Here is a 24156-nt window from a genome sequence, read left to right as displayed (position 1 = left end):
AGTGACTCACCGAAGCAGAAGTAGGATCTGCGCCCTGGCTGGCCTGGGCAAAGAGTAGACTCCACCGCAAAATAGTGCAAAAAGGGCCTAGAGGCATAGCTCTTAATATGGTAGAATTTCAGTCTGCAAGCGAATACATCTCTATTGTCTGCCTTGGTTACAATGAGTCTGAATTAGTTGTATAAGTTTTTTTAACCAAAAAAGAGCAAAAGCATTTTTTTTAATAACTTGAATGTTAGGAAAGACAGGAGAAAAAGTGGCCAGGGAGACCATGTACGAGATGCATATTTGTTTCTTATTTAAACGGATGGCTTGTACCCTTTTGGACATTGTGCTGCTGCTGTGCTGATGGAAGGTTCTAGAATCAGAGGGAATCAAATGATTAAAGCTAATTTCACTATGCTGATGCTTTCACATGTTTCTATTAAGTATAGCTTGAACCAAAGAAATTATTTTATAATTCCTCTTGGGTATATTTTTTTACTAGATAATGTAAGCTAAGCATTTCAGCTCTAAACTATCATCCTTGAAATCTATACAACCCTACATACATGTATTTCTATATTTTAGTCAGAAAACCTCTCCAGGTATGCCATTCAGTTCTGTGTCTACCTACAAGAGCACGTAGGTGATTTGGCATCAGTGAAGCACCTTTGTGAAGCATTGGGCACAGGGTCAACATTGGGAAGTCACAGAAGAGGGGTGCCAGTCACAGTCAGCAGTTGACTGTCTTGTCCCTGGAAGAGTGAGGAATCTCCCGTATTTAACCCTTCTGAATAACTGTTTGCTAAGCCTGTGTCTGTGCTAAAGTTGCTCACAGACCCACGGAGGAGTCAGGTAGCATCTTCATTAGCTCTCTATGTTCTTTTTTTGCCAGTCTTGGGGCTTGAACTCAGGACCTAGGTTCTGTCCTTGAGCCTTTCTGTGCGAAAGGTTAGAACTCTACCACTTCAGCCACAGTGCCACTTCTGGACTTTTCTGAGTAATTTATTAGAGATAAGACTCTCACAGAGTTTCCTGCCTAGAATGGCCTTGAACTGCAGTCCTCTATGTTCACAGCCTCCCAAGAACTAGGATTACAGGTTTGACTAGGTCTAGTTCTCTATGTTCTAGGGCTTATGAGTTGCTTCCTCTACAAACCTTTTCTTTAATAATTTGTATAACCATCAATACCAGAGCTCCTAGAGACAATTACGAGATGTATCACTGGAGTATTAAGAGGTTATATTGCCGGGGGCTAGTGGCTCACACCTATAATCCTAGCTACTCTAGAGACCAAAATCTGAGGATCACAGTTCAAAGCCAGCCCCAGCAGGAAAGTATGTGAGACTTTTATCTCCAATTAACCACCAGAATACCAGAATTGGTGCTGTGGCTCAGTGGTAGAGTGATGGCCTTGAGCCAAAGAGCTCAGAGACAGCACCCAGGCCCCAAGTTGAAGCTTCACGACCAACACACATGCACAGAGAGAGAGAGAGAGAGAGAGAGAGAAGTTATTGTTCCAAATGTAAGTGTTCAGCAGTCTCTAAGAGCTACAAAAATGTAACTTTTTGTTTTTGGTACTGGTTGTGCAGCTTGAACTCAGGGTCTGGGCACTGTCCTTTAGCTTTTTCACTCAAGCCACAGCTCGAGTGGTTAATTGGAGATAACAGTCTCATGGATTTAGTTGTGTGGGCTAGCTTCAAACTGTGATCCTCATATTTTGGCCTCCTGAGCAGCTAGGATTACAGGAATAAGCCTTGCTTGAAAATGCAACTTCGATGACCACTATGACCCTTTGGGAAAATATCATTTATTTATCTTATACTTTGAAAGGTCCTTGTGGCTGGGTGCTGGTGTCTCACACCTGTAATCCTAGCTACTCAGAAGGCTGAGATCTGAGGATCATGATTCAAAGCCAGCCCAGGCAGGAAAGTCCCTAAGAGACTCTTATCACCAGAAAAAAACACAAGAAAACCCAAAGTGGTGGTATGGCTCAAAATGGTAGTAGCAAAAAGGGCTCAGGGACAGCTCCCAGACCCTGAGTTCAAGCCCAGTGACTGACTGACTAAATAAATAAATAGTCCTTGTGTTTAGAACTATTAATAGGGAAATATACAAGAAAAGACTGTGGTTCCAGTACTATTGGCTAACTTAGGAAGAAATTTAATGTTTTTTGGAGGGGGAGGGTTTGGGGGAGGGCCGGTCGTGGGGCTTGAACTCTGGGCCTGGGCACTGTCCCTGTGCTCTTCAGCTCAAGGCTAACGCTCTACCGCTTGAGCCACAGCACCACTTCCGGTTTTCTGAGCAGTTTATTGGAGATAAGAGTCTCACGGACTTGCTTGCCCGGGCTGGCTTTGAACCTCGATCCTCAGATCTCAGCCTCCTGAGCAGTTAGGATTACAGGCATGAGCCACTGGCCCCCGGTTTACAAAGTTTTTAATCAAGTATTTTTAATGTAATTATTCTTTACTCCCTCAAACTTTCCTTCCCTCTATCAGCAGAGAAAAGTGCCCTAGAGTGGAAAACTGGGGCACTTGCCTTCCTATGACTTCCTGGTGGCAACAGCGCCTCCTGGTGGTATTTTTCAATTACCTGAGAGCTTATGAGGACTCCAAAACCAGATTGACAGTTGGGCAACTATGAGCACCAGTGATGTCAGTTCTTGGTATTCGAATTAGTAAATATTAGATCTTGATTTGCTATATTTTTAATAACCTTCATTTTTACATGTTCCATTTTAATTTTTGTGTGTTTAGAAGTAGTCAGACATTTCCATTTTTAACATAGGCATATATTCCTTTTCCAGAAAAAAAAAAGCTGAATACCAATTAGCATCAGGTAACAATGACTGCTTTTACTGATTTAACATGTTGTCTTCTGAAATGTGATGTCTTTGTTCCTCAGCCCAAAGAATCTAACCGTTGTCTTTTTATTCACAGCTACAACTATTCCTTCCTCAGCTACTGAAAATTCAACCGATTCAACAAATGATACTTCCATACCAGGTCCTTCTGTAACTCTACCGACTTTATCTGATAACATCACACTGACTCCATCCACTGGAAATTCTTCAACTGATTCCAGCAATAATGTGAACGATTCATCAACAACACCTGTACCACCAGGTACCCATGAAACAGCCCCACTCTGATAACAGTACTGCAGGGAACACTGCTTTGGTATCTTTCCCAGGAGGGACTTCCAATAGTGGTCCAGTCACCAACAGCTTAGACTGTAGTACTTCACCCAGAGTTCATGCTGCTGGTGTCATTCCCACCCAAGGTTCCTCGTTGGGTGTATAATGTGTACAGTGTGGCAGCAGAAGGAAAATGGACTTCTTGATCAATCTGAGTCACAAAGACCTGTAGTGATAGAAGAGTTCCTAAAATTGCTTCCCTTCCGTTCTTTTCTTCCCTTCCATCCTATCTCAAGCCATTTGCCACATGTGAAATATGTTTTTTAATGAATGTGGATTTTGAAAAGCTACCCTATGGGCTGGGAAGGTGGCCCAGTAGTAGAGTGCTTGGTTTGCATGCATGAGGCCCTGGGTTTGATTCCTCAGCACCACATAAGCAGAAAAAGTTGAAAGTGGCACTGTGGCTCAAATGGTAGAGCACTAGCTTTGAGCTGAAGAGCTCAGGGATAGCACCCAGGCCAAGAGTCCATGCCCCATGACTGACAAAAGCAAAAAGCAAAACAAGGGAAAAGAAAAGAAAAGAACAATGGGTTGATCACAATGTAGAAATTGAGCCAATGGAATTTGAACAGGGAGACAAGAAGCCAAATAGCAGTAGTGCTGGACAGTCCTGGGCATGATCAGGGCCATTGTCCAAAGGCCAGATGTTTTGAGGATACTAAGAGATAGGATTAACATTAAGCTGGAGTTATTGGGACAAACATCTTCTACACCTTTGGTCTCAAGCAATGGTTGGGAAACTCTTATCAGTAAAGGCCAAAGGGTAAATAGACAGCCAGAGTCAATATATAAATAAATAAACTTGGCTGTGCTCCAATAAAACTTTATTTACAAAAATAGAGTTGGACAGATATGATTCTTGATCTATAGTTTGCCCACCCTGGTCTAGAAGAATCCTCAACTTTTGTAGCTTGAAGAATCTAGAGGGCTTGGAAGGTAGCTTAGTGGTAGAGTGCTTGCCTAGCATGTATGAAGCCCTGGGTTTGACTCCTCAGCACCACATAAACAGAAAAAGCAGGAAGTGGCGCTGTGGCTCAAGTGGTAGAGTGCTAGTCTTGAGCAAAAGAAACTCAGAGACAGTGCCCAGACCCTGAGTTCAAGCCTCAGGACTGGCAAAAAAAAGAAAAGAAAAGAAAAAAAAAGAATTTAGATAAAACATGCCATTTCTCAGATGGGGAAATTGAAGCCCAATGAGAGCAGTGACTTGCACAAGGTCAAAGAGGACATTAGTGTCTCGCTGTGGCTCTTCAGTAGATATAGGGAATGGATAGTTAAGCACAAGTAGAGCTCAGAGCCTATATCTAAGACAATGTTCCTCAGCATTTTTTTTTTTTTTGGTCGGTCGTGGGGCTTGAACTCTGGGCTTGGGCGCTGTCTCTCAGCTATTCAGCTCAAGGCGAGCGCTCTACCACTTGAGCTACAGTGCCACTTCCGGTTTTCTGGTGGTTTATTGGAGATAGGAGTCTCACGGTCTCTCCTGCCCAGGCTGGCTTTGAACTGCGATCCTCAGATCTCAGCCTCCTGAGTAGCTAGGATTACAGGCGTGAGCCACCAGCGCCCGGCGGTTCCCCAGCATTTTTATATTTAGAGAGGTTCTCTAAAGATGGGTTGCAGCTGCACAGTCAGCTCTGGTAGAGTCAGGAAAGAGAGTTTCTTCCAGCCCTTTCTGCCTTCCCAGACCTTCTCTGAGACAGAGGAGGCAGTTGTCCAGTTGTCCTATGTATTGGCCCTACACTGTCTGTGGTAGGTGGGCAAATAGCTTCTCTTCATTTTGACACATTCATTTAAATGCACTGGATTTAATCCATTAGTAAGGGGTGACTGAGTTAACTGGCACAAGACCCCTAATCTTCATTTTTACATGTTTCACTTTAATTTTTATGTGTTTAGAAATAGTCAGATATTTCCATTCTTAACATAGGCATATATTCCTTTTCCAGAAAAAAAAGCTGAATACTAATTAGCATCAGGTAACAATGACTGCTTTTACCGGTTTAATATGTTGTCTTCTGAAATGTGGTGTCTTTGTTCTTTGTTCCAAAGAATCTAACTGTTGTCTTTTTATTCACATCTACAACAATTATTCTTTCCTCAGCTACTGAAAATTCAACCGATTCAACAAATGATACTTCCATACCAGGTCCTTCTGTAACTCTACTGCCTTTGTCTGATAACATCACACTGACTCTATCCACTGGAAATTCTTCAACTGATTCCAGCAATAATGTGAACGATTCATCAACAACACCTGTACCACCAGGTACCCATGAAACAGCCCCACTCTGATAACAGTACTGCAGGGAACACTGCTTTGGTATCTTTCCCAGGAGGGACTTCCAATAGTGGTCCAGTCACCAACAGCTTAGACTGTAGTACTTCACCCAGAGTTCATGCTGCTGGTGTCATTCCCACCCAAGGTTCCTTGTTGGGTGTATAATGTGTACAGTGTGGCAGCAGAAGGAAAATGGACTTCTTGATCAATCTGAGTCACAAAGACCTGTAGTGATAGAAGAGTTCCTAAAATTGCTTCCCTTCCGTTCTTTTCTTCCCTTCCATCCTATCTCAAGCCATTTGTCACATGTGAAATATGTTTTTTAATGAATGTGGATTTTGAAAAGCTACCCTATGGGCTGGGAAGGTGGCCCAGTAGTAGAGTGCTTGGTTTGCATGCATGAGGCCCTGGGTTTGATTCCTCAGCACCACATAAGCAGAAAAAGTTGAAAGTGGCACTGTGGCTCAAATGGTAGAGCACTAGCTTTGAGCTGAAGAGCTCAGGGATAGCACCCAGGCCAAGAGTCCATGCCCCATGACTGACAAAAGCAAAAAGCAAAACAAGGGAAAAGAAAAGAAAAGAACAATGGGTTGATCACAATGTAGAAATTGAGCCAATGGAATTTGAACAGGGAGACAAGAAGCCAAATAGCAGCAGTGCTGGACAGTCCTGGGCATGATCAGGGCCATTGTCCAAAGACTAGATGTTTTGGGGATGCTAAGAGATAGGATTAACATTAAGCTGGAGTTATTGGGACAAACATCTTCTACACCTTTGGTCTCAAGCAATGGTTGGCAAACTCTATCAGTAAAGGCCAAAGGGTAAATAGACAGCAAGAGTCAATATATAAATAAATACACTTGGCTGTGCTCCAATAAAACTTTATTTACAAAAATAGAGTTGGGCAGATATGATCCTTGATCTATAGTTTGCCCACCCTGGTCTGGAAGAGTCCTCAACCTTTGTAGCTTGAAGAATCTAGAGGGCTTGGAAGGTAGCTTAGTGGTAGAGTGCTTGCCTAGCATGTATGAAGCCCTTGGTTTGATTACTCAGTACCACATAAACAAAAAAAGCGGTAAGTAGCCCTGTGGCTCAAGTGGTAGAGTGCTAGTCTTGAGCAAAAGAAACTCAGAGACAGTGCCCAGACCCTGAGTTCAACCACCTCTACATTTCTAGTGTATGAGACTCTTACAGCAGCTCACAAGGCTGTCAAACACTTAAGCTAATCTAAACACAAAACCTAGAATCTTTTTGTCTGACACATATGATGACAATTGCTAACAAAAAAATGATCATTTGGCCAATTGTCAAACTTCCCTCCTCAGATCTCACTAGGTCCTGGGACCAAGAAAAGATCTTCTGCCTTGTCTGGCCAAGGAGTCTAGGCCAGGGCTATGGAAACCATTGTCATGTTATTCTCACCATTTATTCAGTCTGTCCAATCAGAGCCAGAGGCTGGACTGATCACTTCCCTTGGAAAGGTCACTGTGTTGATCCACATTCTTTTTTTTGTTTTTGTTTTATTTATTTATTTATTTTTGATCTTGGGGTCTTAAACTCTGGGCTTGAGCGCTGTCCCTGAACTCTTCAGCTCAAGGCTAATGCTCTCCCACTTGATCCACAGCACCACTTCCAGTTTTCTGAGCGGTTTATTGAAGATAAGAGTCTCACAGACTTTCAGGCCAGAGATGGCTTTGAACTAAAATCCTCATATCTCAGCCTTCTGAGTAGCTAGGATTACAGGCATGAGTCACCTGGGCCCAGCGTCACACCATATTCTATCCTTTACTTTTTCCTCCCTTGCTTCCTATAGGTATATAAACCAGCTATGTTCATCAGAGTATTCTGTATAGTTTCCTTTACGAACTTCTTGGCTATGCTTTCTTGCAAGATGATTATTCAGCCACCTTAAAAAACATACCCTTTTTTTCCCCTAAAAGTTTGTAGGGGCTCTAAAAGATTTTCTAGAACACCCAGAAAATCTAAAGGGTCTTGATTCCTTGGCATGAGAAGAAAAAAAATTTTGTATGTATCAGTACTGGAGCTTGAACGCAGAGCCTGGGCACGGTCCCTTAGCTTTTTCACTCACGGCTGCTGCTCTACCCCATGACAACCATAGCTCCATTCTGGCATTTTGGTTTGTAGTTGGAGATCGAGTTTCACAGACTCTTATGCCTAGGCTGGCTTTGACCTTTGATTCTCAGAACTCAGCTTCCTAAGTAGCTAGGATTTCTGGAGGGAGCCACCAGTGCCTGGCTAGCTGTTGTTTTGTTTGTTTGTTGATTTGAAGTCTCTTTCTCAGCAGCCCTTTGTCCATTCTTCTCTAGCCTGTGTTGTCAGTGAGGATTTGGCTTCAGAGTTTCAACAATGGACCTTCCTGAGACCGAAGAAAGCATGTGTTTGTTTCTAGATTATCTGAGGTGTGTGGTGGAAGCACAGAGTCAGAGAGTAAAGAGAGCATAGGAAAGAGGCAAGAAGGTTGAAAAACGTGTTTATAGTGTTATCTGCTATCATCTCTGTGGATTTCTAACCCCTTCCTTCTCCATCCAAGGTCCCAGTGACCTGTGCCAAGGGGACCCCTGTGGCGATGCTTCCTGCATGGAGCTAAACAACACACATATCTGCAAATGCCCGGAGGGATATTATTATACCTCTCTAAACTGCACAAAAGGTGAGTTACAAGGGGCTGGGAATGTGGCTTAGTGGTAAACTGCTTGGCTAGCATGCAGGAAGTTATGGGTTTGATCCTCAGTCCCACAAACACAGAAGATGATGGGATTGGCACTGTGCAGCTCAAGAGGTAGAGTGCTGGCCTTGAGCAAAAGAAGCTCAGAGACAATGCCCAAGCCCTGAGTTCAAGCACCATAACTGACAACAAAAAAAATGTGATTTACAAGGGCTGAGCATAGTGGAGCTCCACATCACATACCTTAAGTGGGCTTTAGAGAAAACTTGAGACGATGGTGAATAGAGTGTCTAGGATATGAGAAGCAAAAAGAAAAAAGCTGTAGAGGCCTCCGAGGGCCAGCCATATGAGGAAAAGGCTGTTATTACCTTGGACAAACAGACACCCAGTGGAAGAGGAGAGGGGCAAAAGCAGAATTGCAGACTGGGCTGGAAGTCTGGGGAAGATGAGGTTCTTTCCTCCCAGGTTTCCGGGGTGGGGTGACAGAAACTATCAAAGACCAAGTGACCACAAAGACTCTATCTACACTGTGCTGTTGAATAATGGGACATGCATGGACTGGGAGCTGGGCTTTTCTTTTTAATTTTTTTTGTCTGAGGTTTGAGCTCAGATGCTGGCGGTGTTGCTTAGCTTTTTGCTTTTGTTTTGTTTGTTTGTTTTTTCGGTCATGGGGCTTAAACTCAGGACCTGAGCGCTGCCCCTGAGCTTTATGGCTCAAGGCTAGTATGCTACCACTTTGTTGCTACCACAGCACCACTTGTGGTTTTTGAGCAGTTAATTGAAGATGAGATGCTCATAGACTTTACACATACACTGACCCTCAAATCTCAGACTCTTGAGTAGCTAAGATTACAAGTGTGGGCCGCACGCAAGTCCGCCTGGCATTTTCGTTCATCTGGTCTTGTACCACTTAAGACACAACACTTCTGCTTCTGGCTTTTTGCCAGAATCAAGTCCCACAGACTTTTCCATGAGCTACTACAGAGAGATTCTGCTTGATTTTCAGGAACGACATTCCTCAGAGAGATTACACTAAAAGTGCCTGACACATCTGGCTTGGATGATGAACATTCTTTGAATTACCAAGAGTTACATGATAAAATCAATGCATTTGTAAGTATTCTCCACCTTCCTTTCTCTAGATGAGTGTTGGTTCTCCTGTGGAGCTGGAGAGGGTGGGGTCTTTGGGTGGTGCACACCAACTCTGTTGCAGAGGTTCACAAAGTGAAAGGCACCCCTCCATCTTTGCCCATTCACAGGGCTTCTCCTTGATCTTCTGCCTGAAGCAGAGCCCTTGGCATGGCAGAGGCCCTGGGACTCTTGCTCTAGCCAACCCTCACCCATTGTTGTATAAACCATTCATATAGATTTAGATGAATAAGGAGCCTAACACTATTGTAAAGTAAGTTATTTCAGGCCATGCAGCTCAATGGGGCTGTGGAACCCTTGCCTAGTATGGAAAGGGCCCTGGGTTCAACTTCTACCATCAGGGTGGAGCTCAGTATGAGAGTGCCTGCTTAGCATGCACAAGGCTTTAAAGAAATCTGAGCACTGCAATAAATAGTTAAACCAATGAAGAAATCAAAAGAGCTGGCCCTGGTAGCTCCTGCTATGATTAATTAATTAAATAAGTAAAATAATTCTCAACATGGAAGAGTGCTATGCACTGCTGTGGCTCAGATGACTCATGCCTGTAGTCCTAGCTATGCAAGAGTCTGAGATCTAAGGATTGCAATTGGAAGCCAGCCCAGGGAGAAAAGTCCACGAGCCTCTCATCTCCAAAAAGCCAAAAATGGAGCTGTGCTCAAGTAGTAAAGCACTAGCCTTGAGCAAGAAAGCTCAGGGACAGTGCTCAGGCCTGAAGTTCAAGTCTAAAGATGAAGAGTACAGTAAAAAAAAGAACTTTGCATGAACCTTAAATGGCCTTAGAATTTTATGTTCCAAACCTAGATAATCCTGTTTGAATTTGTTTTACTTTATTAAATCTATTCTTTTCCCCAGTTTTCAGATGCACTGAAGGACACTGATTATAAGCAGACTGTGATTGCTCAAGTAAGGTAAGTCTGCTCTAGACTGCTGGGTGCTTTGGAGGCTCGGAGGTGTTTGCTTCATTTCTCGTCTTCCTCTGAGTTTCCCCATGTGACATGAAGGTCTTCTCATGGCAAGTCTCATGTACAAGAAGGTGGTTAGACAGGTCAGTGCAGAGAGGAATGTGCATGCCATCCCTGCTAAGGTCACACTGACTGTGTAGCCAGGATGGAAGGGTGTGGCCTAGAGAAGGTAAGAGGCTGATGGTTGCTCAGCAACTTGTGCCTGTGGTCCAGAGCATCATCTGGACCAGCTTGTTTGGAGTGTGCATTGCAGGCAGAGAACACCCTGCCCACTGACACACAGGATGACTGAGGGGCTCGTAGTGAGCTGCTTCTGTTGTAAGAACAGTGTTTATTGAGCATTCAGCATGTGAGACCAAGTGAATTCTCTTGAAGTTAGCAGTTCCACCTCAGCCTTCTCTGAAGCACATGAATACACAAGCTTTCAAGCCAAGAATGTACAAAGATGAGTGGAGCTGGACAGAAAAGCAGCATGTGGAGTGTTTATGTTTTCTGGTCTATTATTGTATTTATTTGTAAAAGGTGTGTCCAATCCTTTGTGGATCAGGAGAAGGCAGGAGCATATACAATTAGCCTTCTGTATGCATGGGTTTCTGATTGGAGGATTCACCGAGCTGCTCTGAGAACATATTTCACAGCTAAAATCTATTCTTATTAGGTGTGGTAGCTCACACCTGTAACCCAAGCTTCTCAGGAGACAAAGATCAGAGAAATCATGGTTCTACAACAGTTGAAGCCAAGAATTAATGGGAATCCCATCCCATCTCACTCAATAAGCTGGTCATTGTGGTATTTTCCTGTAATCTCAACCATATGGAAGACTGTGCATAGTGGGATCTTGGTTCAAGGCTAACCACAGGCCAAAAGATGAGACCCTATCTAAAAGAAAGAAAAAAGGCTGAGAGGGTGTCTCAAGAAGTGAGAGAAACTTATATCGTCACCATCCTGCTGAGAGTGGCAGCTATTTGGTCAGACATTCCTCCACATACATCTGGTTAACTCTAAGCTCCTAGACCTAACAAAGTTATCCCCAACTTTCCCAAAAATAAGTAGCCACGATTTTCCTACAAAGTTTTCCAACGGGACATTGTTGTTGTGTTTTCCCCAGAGATTTTCCCTAGGTACACATGAAATTGAAAAACTCATAGTGAAAGATTAATATGGTTCAGGACTGGGTCTCCATATTTGGACCCTGGTTAGGGGTCAGGCCTATGAGTCAGGACGAGGGCTGAGAGATTTGAAACCCTATTCATTTGTTGGCTCTTCCGTTCATCAAGTGACAGGCTCCTTTCCTTTGCAGCATTCTCAGTGGGTCAGCAAGATCCGTAATGCGTGCTGCAGGTGAGGTGCAGGCTTCTGTTCAAAACATTTTTGCAGAAGATACAAACCAAACCGAGTCCAGTGTGTCTGTTCTCATTCTCCGGGCAGCAGAGAATGACCCAAATATTTCAGTTAATATTAGTAAGTATAATTTGAGTAAATAACTCTCCTCAAATACAAAGGTCTACCTGACTTTTCGTAAACCTTTCTATTGTAGGTCAGAAGTGCTAAGGGCTACACGATCAGAACCCATGGCTATCTGCTGACTTTAAATCTGTTCCTTCCATTCCTCTCACTTGCCTCCTGTTCCTTTCTAGCTGTGTCCCATGTCATCACATTGACATCTTTAGCATTCTCCTGGGAAGTACAAACCAGACCTGTCACCTATGGGCAAGGAAATAGGAGGAAATGAGAAATGAGAAGGATCACACCAACTCACAGCTTTACAAATGCGTATACACAAACTCACCCTCTTCAGTGTAGCTGTCTGAACTCATGTTTATGCTGTACTAGGGACCATCCCAAAACTTAGTGGCCTAAAATATCAATATTTCCTTATTGTAATGTCTGTGGCACAGATTTTTTTTTTCCCATAGGGCTGGGCGCTGTCCCTCAGCTCTTTAGCTGAAGGCTAGAACACGACCACTTAAGCCACAGGGCCACTTCCAGCTTTTTATCTGCTTATGTGGTGCTGAGGAATCGAACTCAGGGCCTCATGTATGCCAGGCTAGCACTCTACCACTGAGCCAATTTCCCAGGCCCATGGGTTAGATTTCCACATGGTTCCACGGAGAGGCCAAACTTGACTGATCTCCACAGGGCCTGGTTAAGCATCTCTCACTAAACACACACACACACACACACACACACACTCACACACTCACACAGAGTTGGGGTCTGGCATCTCTCAGATGGCTCCATCTCAGCTCCACACAGTGTTTCCTCCTCTAGCAGGCTAGGGTAAAAGACTTTCAAGAGCAGCTAGAAGATAAACGTCATTGAACAAGGGTTTCTCCAGCCTCTGCTTTATCACATGTATTACTCTCCTAAGCAGCCAGGCCAATTGGTAGGAGAAAGTCCTGCACAAAAGACCCTGCCAAAGGGTGTCAGCCCAGAAATGTAAGAATGAGTTGATGAGATTTCCCCACAGCAGTCATCATAAGCTCTTCATCCTAGAAAAGGATCAGTTAGTACCGGCTCCAGAGGGGCTGTTGTGCGTCCTGTTTTCCAAGTGCAAATGTCGCTGGTGGCCATAGTGCACTCACTGGCTTCTCTGTGGCTGTTAGCACATAGCTCCCCTTCTTCAGTGCTTCTTCCCTGCGCTGCCTCTGTCCATTCTTCTGGTCCCTCTCTGCCTTCCTCATGTTTCTTTTACTCCTTTTATGATTTATGCCTTAAACATTTAAATGTTACTGTTGTTGTTACTTATTTATTATTATTGTTATTGTTGTTGTTGTTGTTGCCAGTCCTGGGACTTGAACTAAGAGCCTGGGCCCTGTCTCTGAGCCTCTTTGTGCTCAAGGCTTGCATTCTACCATTTGAGCCACAGGGCCACTTCCAGCTTTTGAGTGGTGAATTGGAGATTAACAGGGAGACAAGAAGCCAAATAGCAGCAGTGCTGGACAGTCCTGGGCATGATCAGGGCCATTGTCCAAAGACCAGATGTTTTGGGGATACTAAGAGATAGGATTAACATTAAGCTGGAGTTATTGGGACAAACATCTTCCACACCTTTGGTCTCAAGTAATGGTTCCCAAACTCTATCAGTAAAGGCCAAAGGGCAAATAGACTCTGGCTAGAGTCAATATATAAATAAATAAACTTGGCTGTGCTCCAATAAAACTTTATTTACAAAAATAGAGTTGAGGGGCTGGGAAGGTGGCACAGTTGTAGAGTGCTTGCCTTGCATGCCTGAGGCCCTGGGTTCTATTCCTCAGCACCACATAAACAAAAAGAAAAAAGCCGGAAGTGGCCCTGTGACTCAAGTGGTAGAGCGCTAGCCTTGAGCTGAAGAGCTGAGGGACAGCGCCCAGGCCCAGAATTCAGGCCCCACAACAGGACCCCCCCCAAAAAAATAGAGTTGGGCAGATATGATTCTTGATCTATAGTTTGCCCACCCTGGTCTAGAAGAATCCTCAACCTTTGGAGCTTGAAGAATCTAGAGGGCTTGGAAGGTAGCTTAGTGGTAGAGTGCTTGCCTAGCATGTATGAAGCCCTGGGTTTGATTCCTCAGTACCACATAAACAGAAACAGCAGGAAGTGGCCCTGTGGCTCAAGTGGTAGAGTGCTAGTCTTGAGCAAAAGAAACTCAGAGACAGTGCCCAGACCCTGAGTTCAACCACCTCTACGTTTCTAGTGTATGAGACTCTTACAGCAGCTCACAAGGCTGTCAAACACTTAAGCTAATCTAAACACAAAACCTAGAATCTTTTTGTCTGACGCATATGATGACAATTGCTAACAAAAAAATGATCATTTGGCCAATTGTCAAACTTCCCTCCTCAGATCTCACTAGGTCCTGGGACCAAGAAAAGATCTTCTGCCTTGTCTGCCCAAGGAGCCTAGGCCAGGGCTGTGGAAACCATTGTCATGTTATTCTCACCATTTATTCAGTCTGTCCAATCAGAGAGCCAGAGGCTGGACTGATCAGTTCCCTTGGAAAGCTCACTGTGTTGATCCACATTCTTGTTTTTGTTTGTTTGTTTGTTTTATTTATTTATTTTTGATAGTGTGGCCTTAACCTCTCGGCCTGGGCCCTGTCTCTGAGGTCTTTAGCTCAAGGCTAATGCTCTCCCACTTGATCCACAGCACCACTTCCGGTTTTCTGAGGGGTTTATTGGAGATAGTCTCACAGAATTTCAGGCCAGAGCTGGCTTTGAACCACAATCCTCATATCTCAGCCTTCTGAGTAGCTAGGATTACAGGCATGAGTCACCTTGGACCAGGGCCCTTTACTTTTTCCTCCCTGCCTTCCTATGGGTATATAAACCAACTATGTTCATCAGAGTATGGTGTATAGTTTCCTTTAGGAACTTCTTGGCTATGCTTTCTTGCAAGATGATTGTCTAGCCACCTTAAAAAACATACCCTTTTTTTTTTTTCTAAAAGTTTGTAGGGGCTCTAAAAGATTTTCTAGAACACCCAGAAAAATCTAAAGGGTCTTGATTCCTTGGCATGAGAAGTAAATAAATTTTTGTATGTATCAGTACTGGAGCTTTAACACAGATTCTGGGCACGGTCCCTTAGCTTTTTCACTCACGGCTGCTGCTCTACCCCATGAAAACCATAGCTCCATTCTGGCATTTTGGTTTGTAGTTGGAGATCGAGTTTCACAGACTCTTCTGCCTAGGCTGGCTTTGAACTCTGATTCTCAGAACTCAGCTTCCTAAGTAGCTAGGATTTCTGGAGGGAGCCACCAGTGCCTGGCTAGCTGTTGTTTTGTTTGTTTGTTTATTTGAAGTCTCTTTCTCAGCAGCCCTTTGTCCATTCATCTCTAGCCTATGTTGTCAGTGAGGATTTGGCTTCAGAGTTTAACAATGGACCTTCCTGAGACCTAAGAAAGCATGTGTTTGTTTCTAGATTATCTGAGGTGTGTGGTGGAAGCACACAGCCAGAGAGTAAAGAGAGCATAGGAAAGAGGCAAGAAGGTTGAAAAACGTGTTTATAGTGTTATCTGCTATCATCTCTGTGGATTTCTAACCTCTTCCTTCTCCATCCAAGGTCCCAGTGACCTGTGCCAAGTGGACCCCTGTGGCAATGCTTCCTGCGTGGCACTAAACAACACACATTTCTGCAAATGCCCAGAGGGATATTATTATACCTCTCTAAACTGCACAAAAGGTGAGTTACAAGGGGCTGGGAATGTGGCTTAGTGGTAAACTGCTTGGCTAGCATGCATGAAGTCATGGGTTTGATCCTCAGTCCCCCATACACAGAAGATGATGGGATTGGCACTGTGCGGCTCAAGAGGTAGAGTGCTGGCCTTGAGCAAAAGAAGCTCAGAGACAATGCCCAAGTCCTGAGTTCAAGCACCATAACTGACAACAAAAAAATGTGATTTACAAGGGCTGAGCATAGTGCAGCTCCACATCGCATACCTTAAGTGGGCTTTAGAGAAAACTTGAGATGATGGTGAATAGAGTGTCTAGGATATGAGAAGCAAAAAGAAAAAAGCTATAGAGGCCTCCAAGGCCAGCCATATGAGGAAAAGGCTGTTATTACCTTGGAGAAACAGACACCCAGTGGAAGAGGAGAGGGGCAAAAGCAGAATTGCAGACTGGGCTGGAAGTCTGGGGAAGATGAGGTTCTTTCCTTCTGGGTTTCCGGGGTGGCGTGATAGAAACTATCAAAGACCAAGTGACCACAAAGACTCTATCTACACTGTGCTGTTGAATAATGGGACATGCATGGACTGGGAGCTTGGCTTTTCTTTTTAATTTTTTTTGTCTGAGGTTTGAGCTCAGATGCTGGCGGTGTTGTTTAGCTTTTTGCTTTTGTTTTGTTTGTTTTTTCGGTCATGGGGCTTAAACTCAGGACCTGAGCGCTGCCCTGAGCTTTATGGCTCAAGGCTAGTATGCTACCACTTTGAGCCACAGCACCACTTGTGGTTTTTGAGCAATTAATTGAAGATGAGATGCTCATAGACTTTACATGTACCCTGATCCTCAGATCTCAGACTCTTGAGTAGTTAAGATTACAAGTGTGGGCCGCACGCAAGTCCGCCTGGCATTTTCCTTCATCTGGCCTTGTACCACTTGAGAAACAATACTTCTGCTTCTGGCTTTTTGCCAGAATCAAGTCCCACAGACTTTTCCATGAGCTACTACAGAGAGATTCTGCTTGATTTTCAGGAACGACATTCCTCAGAGAGATTACAGTAAAAGTACCTGACACATCTGGCTTGGATGATGAACAGTCTTTGAATTACCAAGAGTTACATGATAAAATCAATGCATTTGTAAGTATTCTCCACCTTCCTTTCTCTAGATGAGTGTTGGTTCTCCTGTGGAGCTGGAGAGGGTGGGGTCTTTGGGTGGTGCACACCCACTCTGTTCCAGAGGTTCACGAAGTGAAAGGCACCCCTCCATCTTTGCCCATTCACAGGGCTTCTCCTTGATCTTCTGCCTGAAGCAGAGCCCTTGGCATGGCAGAGGCCCTGGGACTCTTGCTCCAGCCAACCCTCACCCATTGTTGTATAAACCATTCATATAGATTTAGATGAAGAAGAAGCCTAACACTATTGTAAAGTAAGTTATTTCAGGCCATGCAGCTCAATGGGGCTGTGGAACCCTTGCCTAGTATGGAAAGGGCCCTGGGTTCAACTTCTACCATCAGGGTGGAGCTTAGTATGAGAGTGCCTGCTTAGCATGCACAAGGCTTTAAAGAAATCTGAGCACTGCAATAAATAGTTAAACCAATGAAGAAATCAAAAGAGCTGGCCCTGGTAGCTCCTGCTATGATTAATTAATTAAATAAGTAAAATAATTCTCAACATGGAAGAGTGCTATGCACTGCTGTGGCTCAGATGACTCATGCCTGTAGTCCTAGCTATGCAAGAGTCTGAGATCTAAGGATTGCAATTGGAAGCCAGCCCAGGGAGAAAAGTCCACGAGCCTCTCATCTCCAAAAAGCCAAAAATGGAGCTGTGCTCAAGTAGTAAAGCACTAGCCTTGAGCAAGAAAGCTCAGGGACAGTGCTCAGGCCTGAAGTTCAAGTCTAAAGATGAAGAGTACAGTAAAAAAAAGAACTTTGCATGAACCTTAAATGGCCTTAGAATTTTATGTTCCAAACCTAGATAATCCTGTTTGAATTTGTTTTACTTTATTAAATCTATTCTTTTCCCCAGTTTTCAGATGCACTGAAGGACACTGATTATAAGCAGACTGTGATTGCTCAAGTAAGGTAAGTCTGCTCTAGACTGCTGGGTGCTTTGGAGGCTCGGAGGTGTTTGCTTCATTTCTCGTCTTCCTCTGAGTTTCCCCATGTGACATGAAGGTCTTCTCATGGCAAGTCTCATGTACAAGAAGGTGGTTAGACAGGTCAGTGCAGAGAGGAATGTGCATGCCATCCCTGCTAAGGTCACACTGACTGTGTAGCCAGGATGGAAGGGTGTGGCCTAGAGAAGGTAAGAGGCTGATGGTTGCTCAGCAACTTGTGCCTGTGGTCCAGAGCATCATCTGGACCAGCTTGTTTGGAGTGTGCATTGCAGGCAGAGAACACCCTGCCCACTGACACACAGGATGACTGAGGGGCTCGTAGTGAGCTGCTTCTGTTGTAAGAACAGTGTTTATTGAGCATTCAGCATGTGAGACCAAGTGAATTCTCTTGAAGTTAGCAGTTCCACCTCAGCCTTCTCTGAAGCACATGAATACACAAGCTTTCAAGCCAAGAATGTACAAAGATGAGTGGAGCTGGACAGAAAAGCAGCATGTGGAGTGTTTATGTTTTCTGGTCTATTATTGTATTTATTTGTAAAAGGTGTGTCCAATCCTTTGTGGATCAGGAGAAGGCAGGAGCATATACAATTAGCCTTCTGTATGCATGGGTTTCTGATTGGAGGATTCACCGAGCTGCTCTGAGAACATATTTCACAGCTAAAATCTATTCTTATTAGGTGTGGTAGCTCACACCTGTAACCCAAGCTTCTCAGGAGACAAAGATCAGAGAAATCATGGTTCTACAACAGTTGAAGCCAAGAATTAATGGGAATCCCATCCCATCTCACTCAATAAGCTGGTCATTGTGGTATTTTCCTGTAATCTCAACCATATGGAAGACTGTGCATAGTGGGATCTTGGTTCAAGGCTAACCACAGGCCAAAAGATGAGACCCTATCTAAAAGAAAGAAAAAAGGCTGAGAGGGTGTCTCAAGAAGTGAGAGAAACTTATATCGTCACCATCCTGCTGAGAGTGGCAGCTATTTGGTCAGACATTCCTCCACATACATCTGGTTAACTCTAAGCTCCTAGACCTAACAAAGTTATCCCCAACTTTCCCAAAAATAAGTAGCCACGATTTTCCTACAAAGTTTTCCAACGGGACATTGTTGTTGTGTTTTCCCCAGAGATTTTCCCTAGGTACACATGAAATTGAAAAACTCATAGTGAAAGATTAATATGGTTCAGGACTGGGTCTCCATATTTGGACCCTGGTTAGGGGTCAGGCCTATGAGTCAGGACGAGGGCTGAGAGATTTGAAACCCTATTCATTTGTTGGCTCTTCCGTTCATCAAGTGACAGGCTCCTTTCCTTTGCAGCATTCTCAGTGGGTCAGCAAGATCCGTAATGCGTGCTGCAGGTGAGGTGCAGGCTTCTGTTCAAAACATTTTTGCAGAAGATACAAACCAAACCGAGTCCAGTGTGTCTGTTCTCATTCTCCGGGCAGCAGAGAATGACCCAAATATTTCAGTTAATATTAGTAAGTATAATTTGAGTAAATAACTCTCCTCAAATACAAAGGTCTACCTGACTTTTCGTAAACCTTTCTATTGTAGGTCAGAAGTGCTAAGGGCTACACGATCAGAACCCATGGCTATCTGCTGACTTTAAATCTGTTCCTTCCATTCCTCTCACTTGCCTCCTGTTCCTTTCTAGCTGTGTCCCATGTCATCACATTGACATCTTTAGCATTCTCCTGGGAAGTACAAACCAGACCTGTCACCTATGGGCAAGGAAATAGGAGGAAATGAGAAATGAGAAGGATCACACCAACTCACAGCTTTACAAATGCGTATACACAAACTCACCCTCTTCAGTGTAGCTGTCTGAACTCATGTTTATGCTGTACTAGGGACCATCCCAAAACTTAGTGGCCTAAAATATCAATATTTCCTTATTGTAATGTCTGTGGCACAGATTTTTTTTTTCCCATAGGGCTGGGCGCTGTCCCTCAGCTCTTTAGCTGAAGGCTAGAACACGACCACTTAAGCCACAGGGCCACTTCCAGCTTTTTATCTGCTTATGTGGTGCTGAGGAATCGAACTCAGGGCCTCATGTATGCCAGGCTAGCACTCTACCACTGAGCCAATTTCCCAGGCCCATGGGTTAGATTTCCACATGGTTCCACGGAGAGGCCAAACTTGACTGATCTCCACAGGGCCTGGTTAAGCATCTCTCACTAAACACACACACACACACACACACACACACTCACACACTCACACAGAGTTGGGGTCTGGCATCTCTCAGATGGCTCCATCTCAGCTCCACACAGTGTTTCCTCCTCTAGCAGGCTAGGGTAAAAGACTTTCAAGAGCAGCTAGAAGATAAACGTCATTGAACAAGGGTTTCTCCAGCCTCTGCTTTATCACATGTATTACTCTCCTAAGCAGCCAGGCCAATTGGTAGGAGAAAGTCCTGCACAAAAGACCCTGCCAAAGGGTGTCAGCCCAGAAATGTAAGAATGAGTTGATGAGATTTCCCCACAGCAGTCATCATAAGCTCTTCATCCTAGAAAAGGATCAGTTAGTACCGGCTCCAGAGGGGCTGTTGTGCGTCCTGTTTTCCAAGTGCAAATGTCGCTGGTGGCCATAGTGCACTCACTGGCTTCTCTGTGGCTGTTAGCACATAGCTCCCCTTCTTCAGTGCTTCTTCCCTGCGCTGCCTCTGTCCATTCTTCTGGTCCCTCTCTGCCTTCCTCATGTTTCTTTTACTCCTTTTATGATTTATGCCTTAAACATTTAAATGTTACTGTTGTTGTTACTTATTTATTATTATTGTTATTGTTGTTGTTGTTGTTGCCAGTCCTGGGACTTGAACTAAGAGCCTGGGCCCTGTCTCTGAGCCTCTTTGTGCTCAAGGCTTGCATTCTACCATTTGAGCCACAGGGCCACTTCCAGCTTTTGAGTGGTGAATTGGAGATTAACAGGGAGACAAGAAGCCAAATAGCAGCAGTGCTGGACAGTCCTGGGCATGATCAGGGCCATTGTCCAAAGACCAGATGTTTTGGGGATACTAAGAGATAGGATTAACATTAAGCTGGAGTTATTGGGACAAACATCTTCCACACCTTTGGTCTCAAGTAATGGTTCCCAAACTCTATCAGTAAAGGCCAAAGGGCAAATAGACTCTGGCTAGAGTCAATATATAAATAAATAAACTTGGCTGTGCTCCAATAAAACTTTATTTACAAAAATAGAGTTGAGGGGCTGGGAAGGTGGCACAGTTGTAGAGTGCTTGCCTTGCATGCCTGAGGCCCTGGGTTCTATTCCTCAGCACCACATAAACAAAAAGAAAAAAGCCGGAAGTGGCCCTGTGACTCAAGTGGTAGAGCGCTAGCCTTGAGCTGAAGAGCTGAGGGACAGCGCCCAGGCCCAGAATTCAGGCCCCACAACAGGACCCCCCCCAAAAAAATAGAGTTGGGCAGATATGATTCTTGATCTATAGTTTGCCCACCCTGGTCTAGAAGAATCCTCAACCTTTGGAGCTTGAAGAATCTAGAGGGCTTGGAAGGTAGCTTAGTGGTAGAGTGCTTGCCTAGCATGTATGAAGCCCTGGGTTTGATTCCTCAGTACCACATAAACAGAAACAGCAGGAAGTGGCCCTGTGGCTCAAGTGGTAGAGTGCTAGTCTTGAGCAAAAGAAACTCAGAGACAGTGCCCAGACCCTGAGTTCAACCACCTCTACGTTTCTAGTGTATGAGACTCTTACAGCAGCTCACAAGGCTGTCAAACACTTAAGCTAATCTAAACACAAAACCTAGAATCTTTTTGTCTGACGCATATGATGACAATTGCTAACAAAAAAATGATCATTTGGCCAATTGTCAAACTTCCCTCCTCAGATCTCACTAGGTCCTGGGACCAAGAAAAGATCTTCTGCCTTGTCTGCCCAAGGAGCCTAGGCCAGGGCTGTGGAAACCATTGTCATGTTATTCTCACCATTTATTCAGTCTGTCCAATCAGAGAGCCAGAGGCTGGACTGATCAGTTCCCTTGGAAAGCTCACTGTGTTGATCCACATTCTTGTTTTTGTTTGTTTGTTTGTTTTATTTATTTATTTTTGATAGTGTGGCCTTAACCTCTCGGCCTGGGCCCTGTCTCTGAGGTCTTTAGCTCAAGGCTAATGCTCTCCCACTTGATCCACAGCACCACTTCCGGTTTTCTGAGGGGTTTATTGGAGATAGTCTCACAGAATTTCAGGCCAGAGCTGGCTTAGAACCACAATCCTCATATCTCAGCCTTCTGAGTAGCTAGGATTACAGGCATGAGTCACCTTGGACCAGGGCCCTTTACTTTTTCCTCCCTGCCTTCCTATGGGTATATAAACCAACTATGTTCATCAGAGTATGGTGTATAGTTTCCTTTAGGAACTTCTTGGCTATGCTTTCTTGCAAGATGATTGTCTAGCCACCTTAAAAAACATACCCTTTTTTTTTTTTCTAAAAGTTTGTAGGGGCTCTAAAAGATTTTCTAGAACACCCAGAAAAATCTAAAGGGTCTTGATTCCTTGGCATGAGAAGTAAATAAATTTTTGTATGTATCAGTACTGGAGCTTTAACACAGATTCTGGGCACGGTCCCTTAGCTTTTTCACTCACGGCTGCTGCTCTACCCCATGAAAACCATAGCTCCATTCTGGCATTTTGGTTTGTAGTTGGAGATCGAGTTTCACAGACTCTTCTGCCTAGGCTGGCTTTGAACTCTGATTCTCAGAACTCAGCTTCCTAAGTAGCTAGGATTTCTGGAGGGAGCCACCAGTGCCTGGCTAGCTGTTGTTTTGTTTGTTTGTTTATTTGAAGTCTCTTTCTCAGCAGCCCTTTGTCCATTCATCTCTAGCCTATGTTGTCAGTGAGGATTTGGCTTCAGAGTTTAACAATGGACCTTCCTGAGACCTAAGAAAGCATGTGTTTGTTTCTAGATTATCTGAGGTGTGTGGTGGAAGCACACAGCCAGAGAGTAAAGAGAGCATAGGAAAGAGGCAAGAAGGTTGAAAAACGTGTTTATAGTGTTATCTGCTATCATCTCTGTGGATTTCTAACCTCTTCCTTCTCCATCCAAGGTCCCAGTGACCTGTGCCAAGTGGACCCCTGTGGCAATGCTTCCTGCGTGGCACTAAACAACACACATTTCTGCAAATGCCCAGAGGGATATTATTATACCTCTCTAAACTGCACAAAAGGTGAGTTACAAGGGGCTGGGAATGTGGCTTAGTGGTAAACTGCTTGGCTAGCATGCATGAAGTCATGGGTTTGATCCTCAGTCCCCCATACACAGAAGATGATGGGATTGGCACTGTGCGGCTCAAGAGGTAGAGTGCTGGCCTTGAGCAAAAGAAGCTCAGAGACAATGCCCAAGTCCTGAGTTCAAGCACCATAACTGACAACAAAAAAATGTGATTTACAAGGGCTGAGCATAGTGCAGCTCCACATCGCATACCTTAAGTGGGCTTTAGAGAAAACTTGAGATGATGGTGAATAGAGTGTCTAGGATATGAGAAGCAAAAAGAAAAAAGCTATAGAGGCCTCCAAGGCCAGCCATATGAGGAAAAGGCTGTTATTACCTTGGAGAAACAGACACCCAGTGGAAGAGGAGAGGGGCAAAAGCAGAATTGCAGACTGGGCTGGAAGTCTGGGGAAGATGAGGTTCTTTCCTTCTGGGTTTCCGGGGTGGGGTGATAGAAACTATCAAAGACCAAGTGACCACAAAGACTCTATCTACACTGTGCTGTTGAATAATGGGACATGCATGGACTGGGAGCTTGGCTTTTCTTTTTAATTTTTTTTGTCTGAGGTTTGAGCTCAGATGCTGGCGGTGTTGCTTAGCTTTTTGCTTTTGTTTTGTTTGTTTTTTCGGTCATGGGGCTTAAACTCAGGACCTGAGCGCTGCCCTGAGCTTTATGGCTCAAGGCTAGTATGCTACCACTTTGAGCCACAGCACCACTTGTGGTTTTTGAGCAATTAATTGAAGATGAGATGCTCATAGACTTTACATGTATCCTGATCCTCAGATCTCAGACTCTTGAGTAGCTAAGATTACAAGTGTGGGCCGCACGCAAGTCCGCCTGGCATTTTCCTTCATCTGGCCTTGTACCACTTGAGAAACAATACTTCTGCTTCTGGCTTTTTGCCAGAATCAAGTCCCACAGACTTTTCCATGAGCTACTACAGAGAGATTCTGCTTGATTTTCAGGAACGACATTCCTCAGAGAGATTACAGTAAAAGTACCTGACACATCTGGCTTGGATGATGAACAGTCTTTGAATTACCAAGAGTTACATGATAAAATCAATGCATTTGTAAGTATTCTCCACCTTCCTTTCTCTAGATGAGTGTTGGTTCTCCTGTGGAGCTGGAGAGGGTGGGGTCTTTGGGTGGTGCACACCAACTCTGTTGCAGAGGTTCACGAAGTGAAAGGCACCCCTCCATCTTTGCCCATTCACAGGGCTTCTCCTTGATCTTCTGCCTGAAGCAGAGCCCTTGGCATGGCAGAGGCCCTGGGACTCTTGCTCTAGCCAACCCTCACCCATTGTTGTATAAACCATTCATATAGATTTAGATGAATAAGGAGCCTAACACTATTGTAAAGTAAGTTATTTCAGGCCATGCAGCTCAATGGGGTTGTGGAACCCTTGCCTAGGATGGAAAGGGCCCTG

At 44.3% G+C, this 24156-nt stretch overlaps 1 protein-coding gene across 1 annotated transcript in view; it reads left to right on the top strand.

The window, feature by feature from the left end:
* Positions 1-11575: 11575 nt before the first annotated feature.
* Positions 11576-24156, top strand: part of Muc13 (mucin 13, cell surface associated) — a 38789-nt gene continuing 26208 nt past the window's right edge. Inside the window, exons 1-7 of the mRNA XM_042670257.1 lie at positions 11576-11708; positions 15288-15407; positions 16418-16524; positions 17413-17468; positions 18823-18983; positions 22563-22682; positions 23693-23799. Coding sequence (XP_042526191.1) covers positions 11576-11708; positions 15288-15407; positions 16418-16524; positions 17413-17468; positions 18823-18983; positions 22563-22682; positions 23693-23799 — 804 coding nt within the window. The remainder of the gene's footprint in view (positions 11709-15287; positions 15408-16417; positions 16525-17412; positions 17469-18822; positions 18984-22562; positions 22683-23692; positions 23800-24156) is intronic.

The sequence above is a fragment of the Dipodomys spectabilis genome, unplaced genomic scaffold, assembly GCF_019054845.1.
Source record: "Dipodomys spectabilis isolate Male_0828 unplaced genomic scaffold, ASM1905484v1 ptg000017l, whole genome shotgun sequence".
Lineage (NCBI taxonomy): Eukaryota > Metazoa > Chordata > Mammalia > Rodentia > Heteromyidae > Dipodomys > Dipodomys spectabilis.
This window is presented reverse-complemented; position numbering and strand designations above follow the sequence as displayed.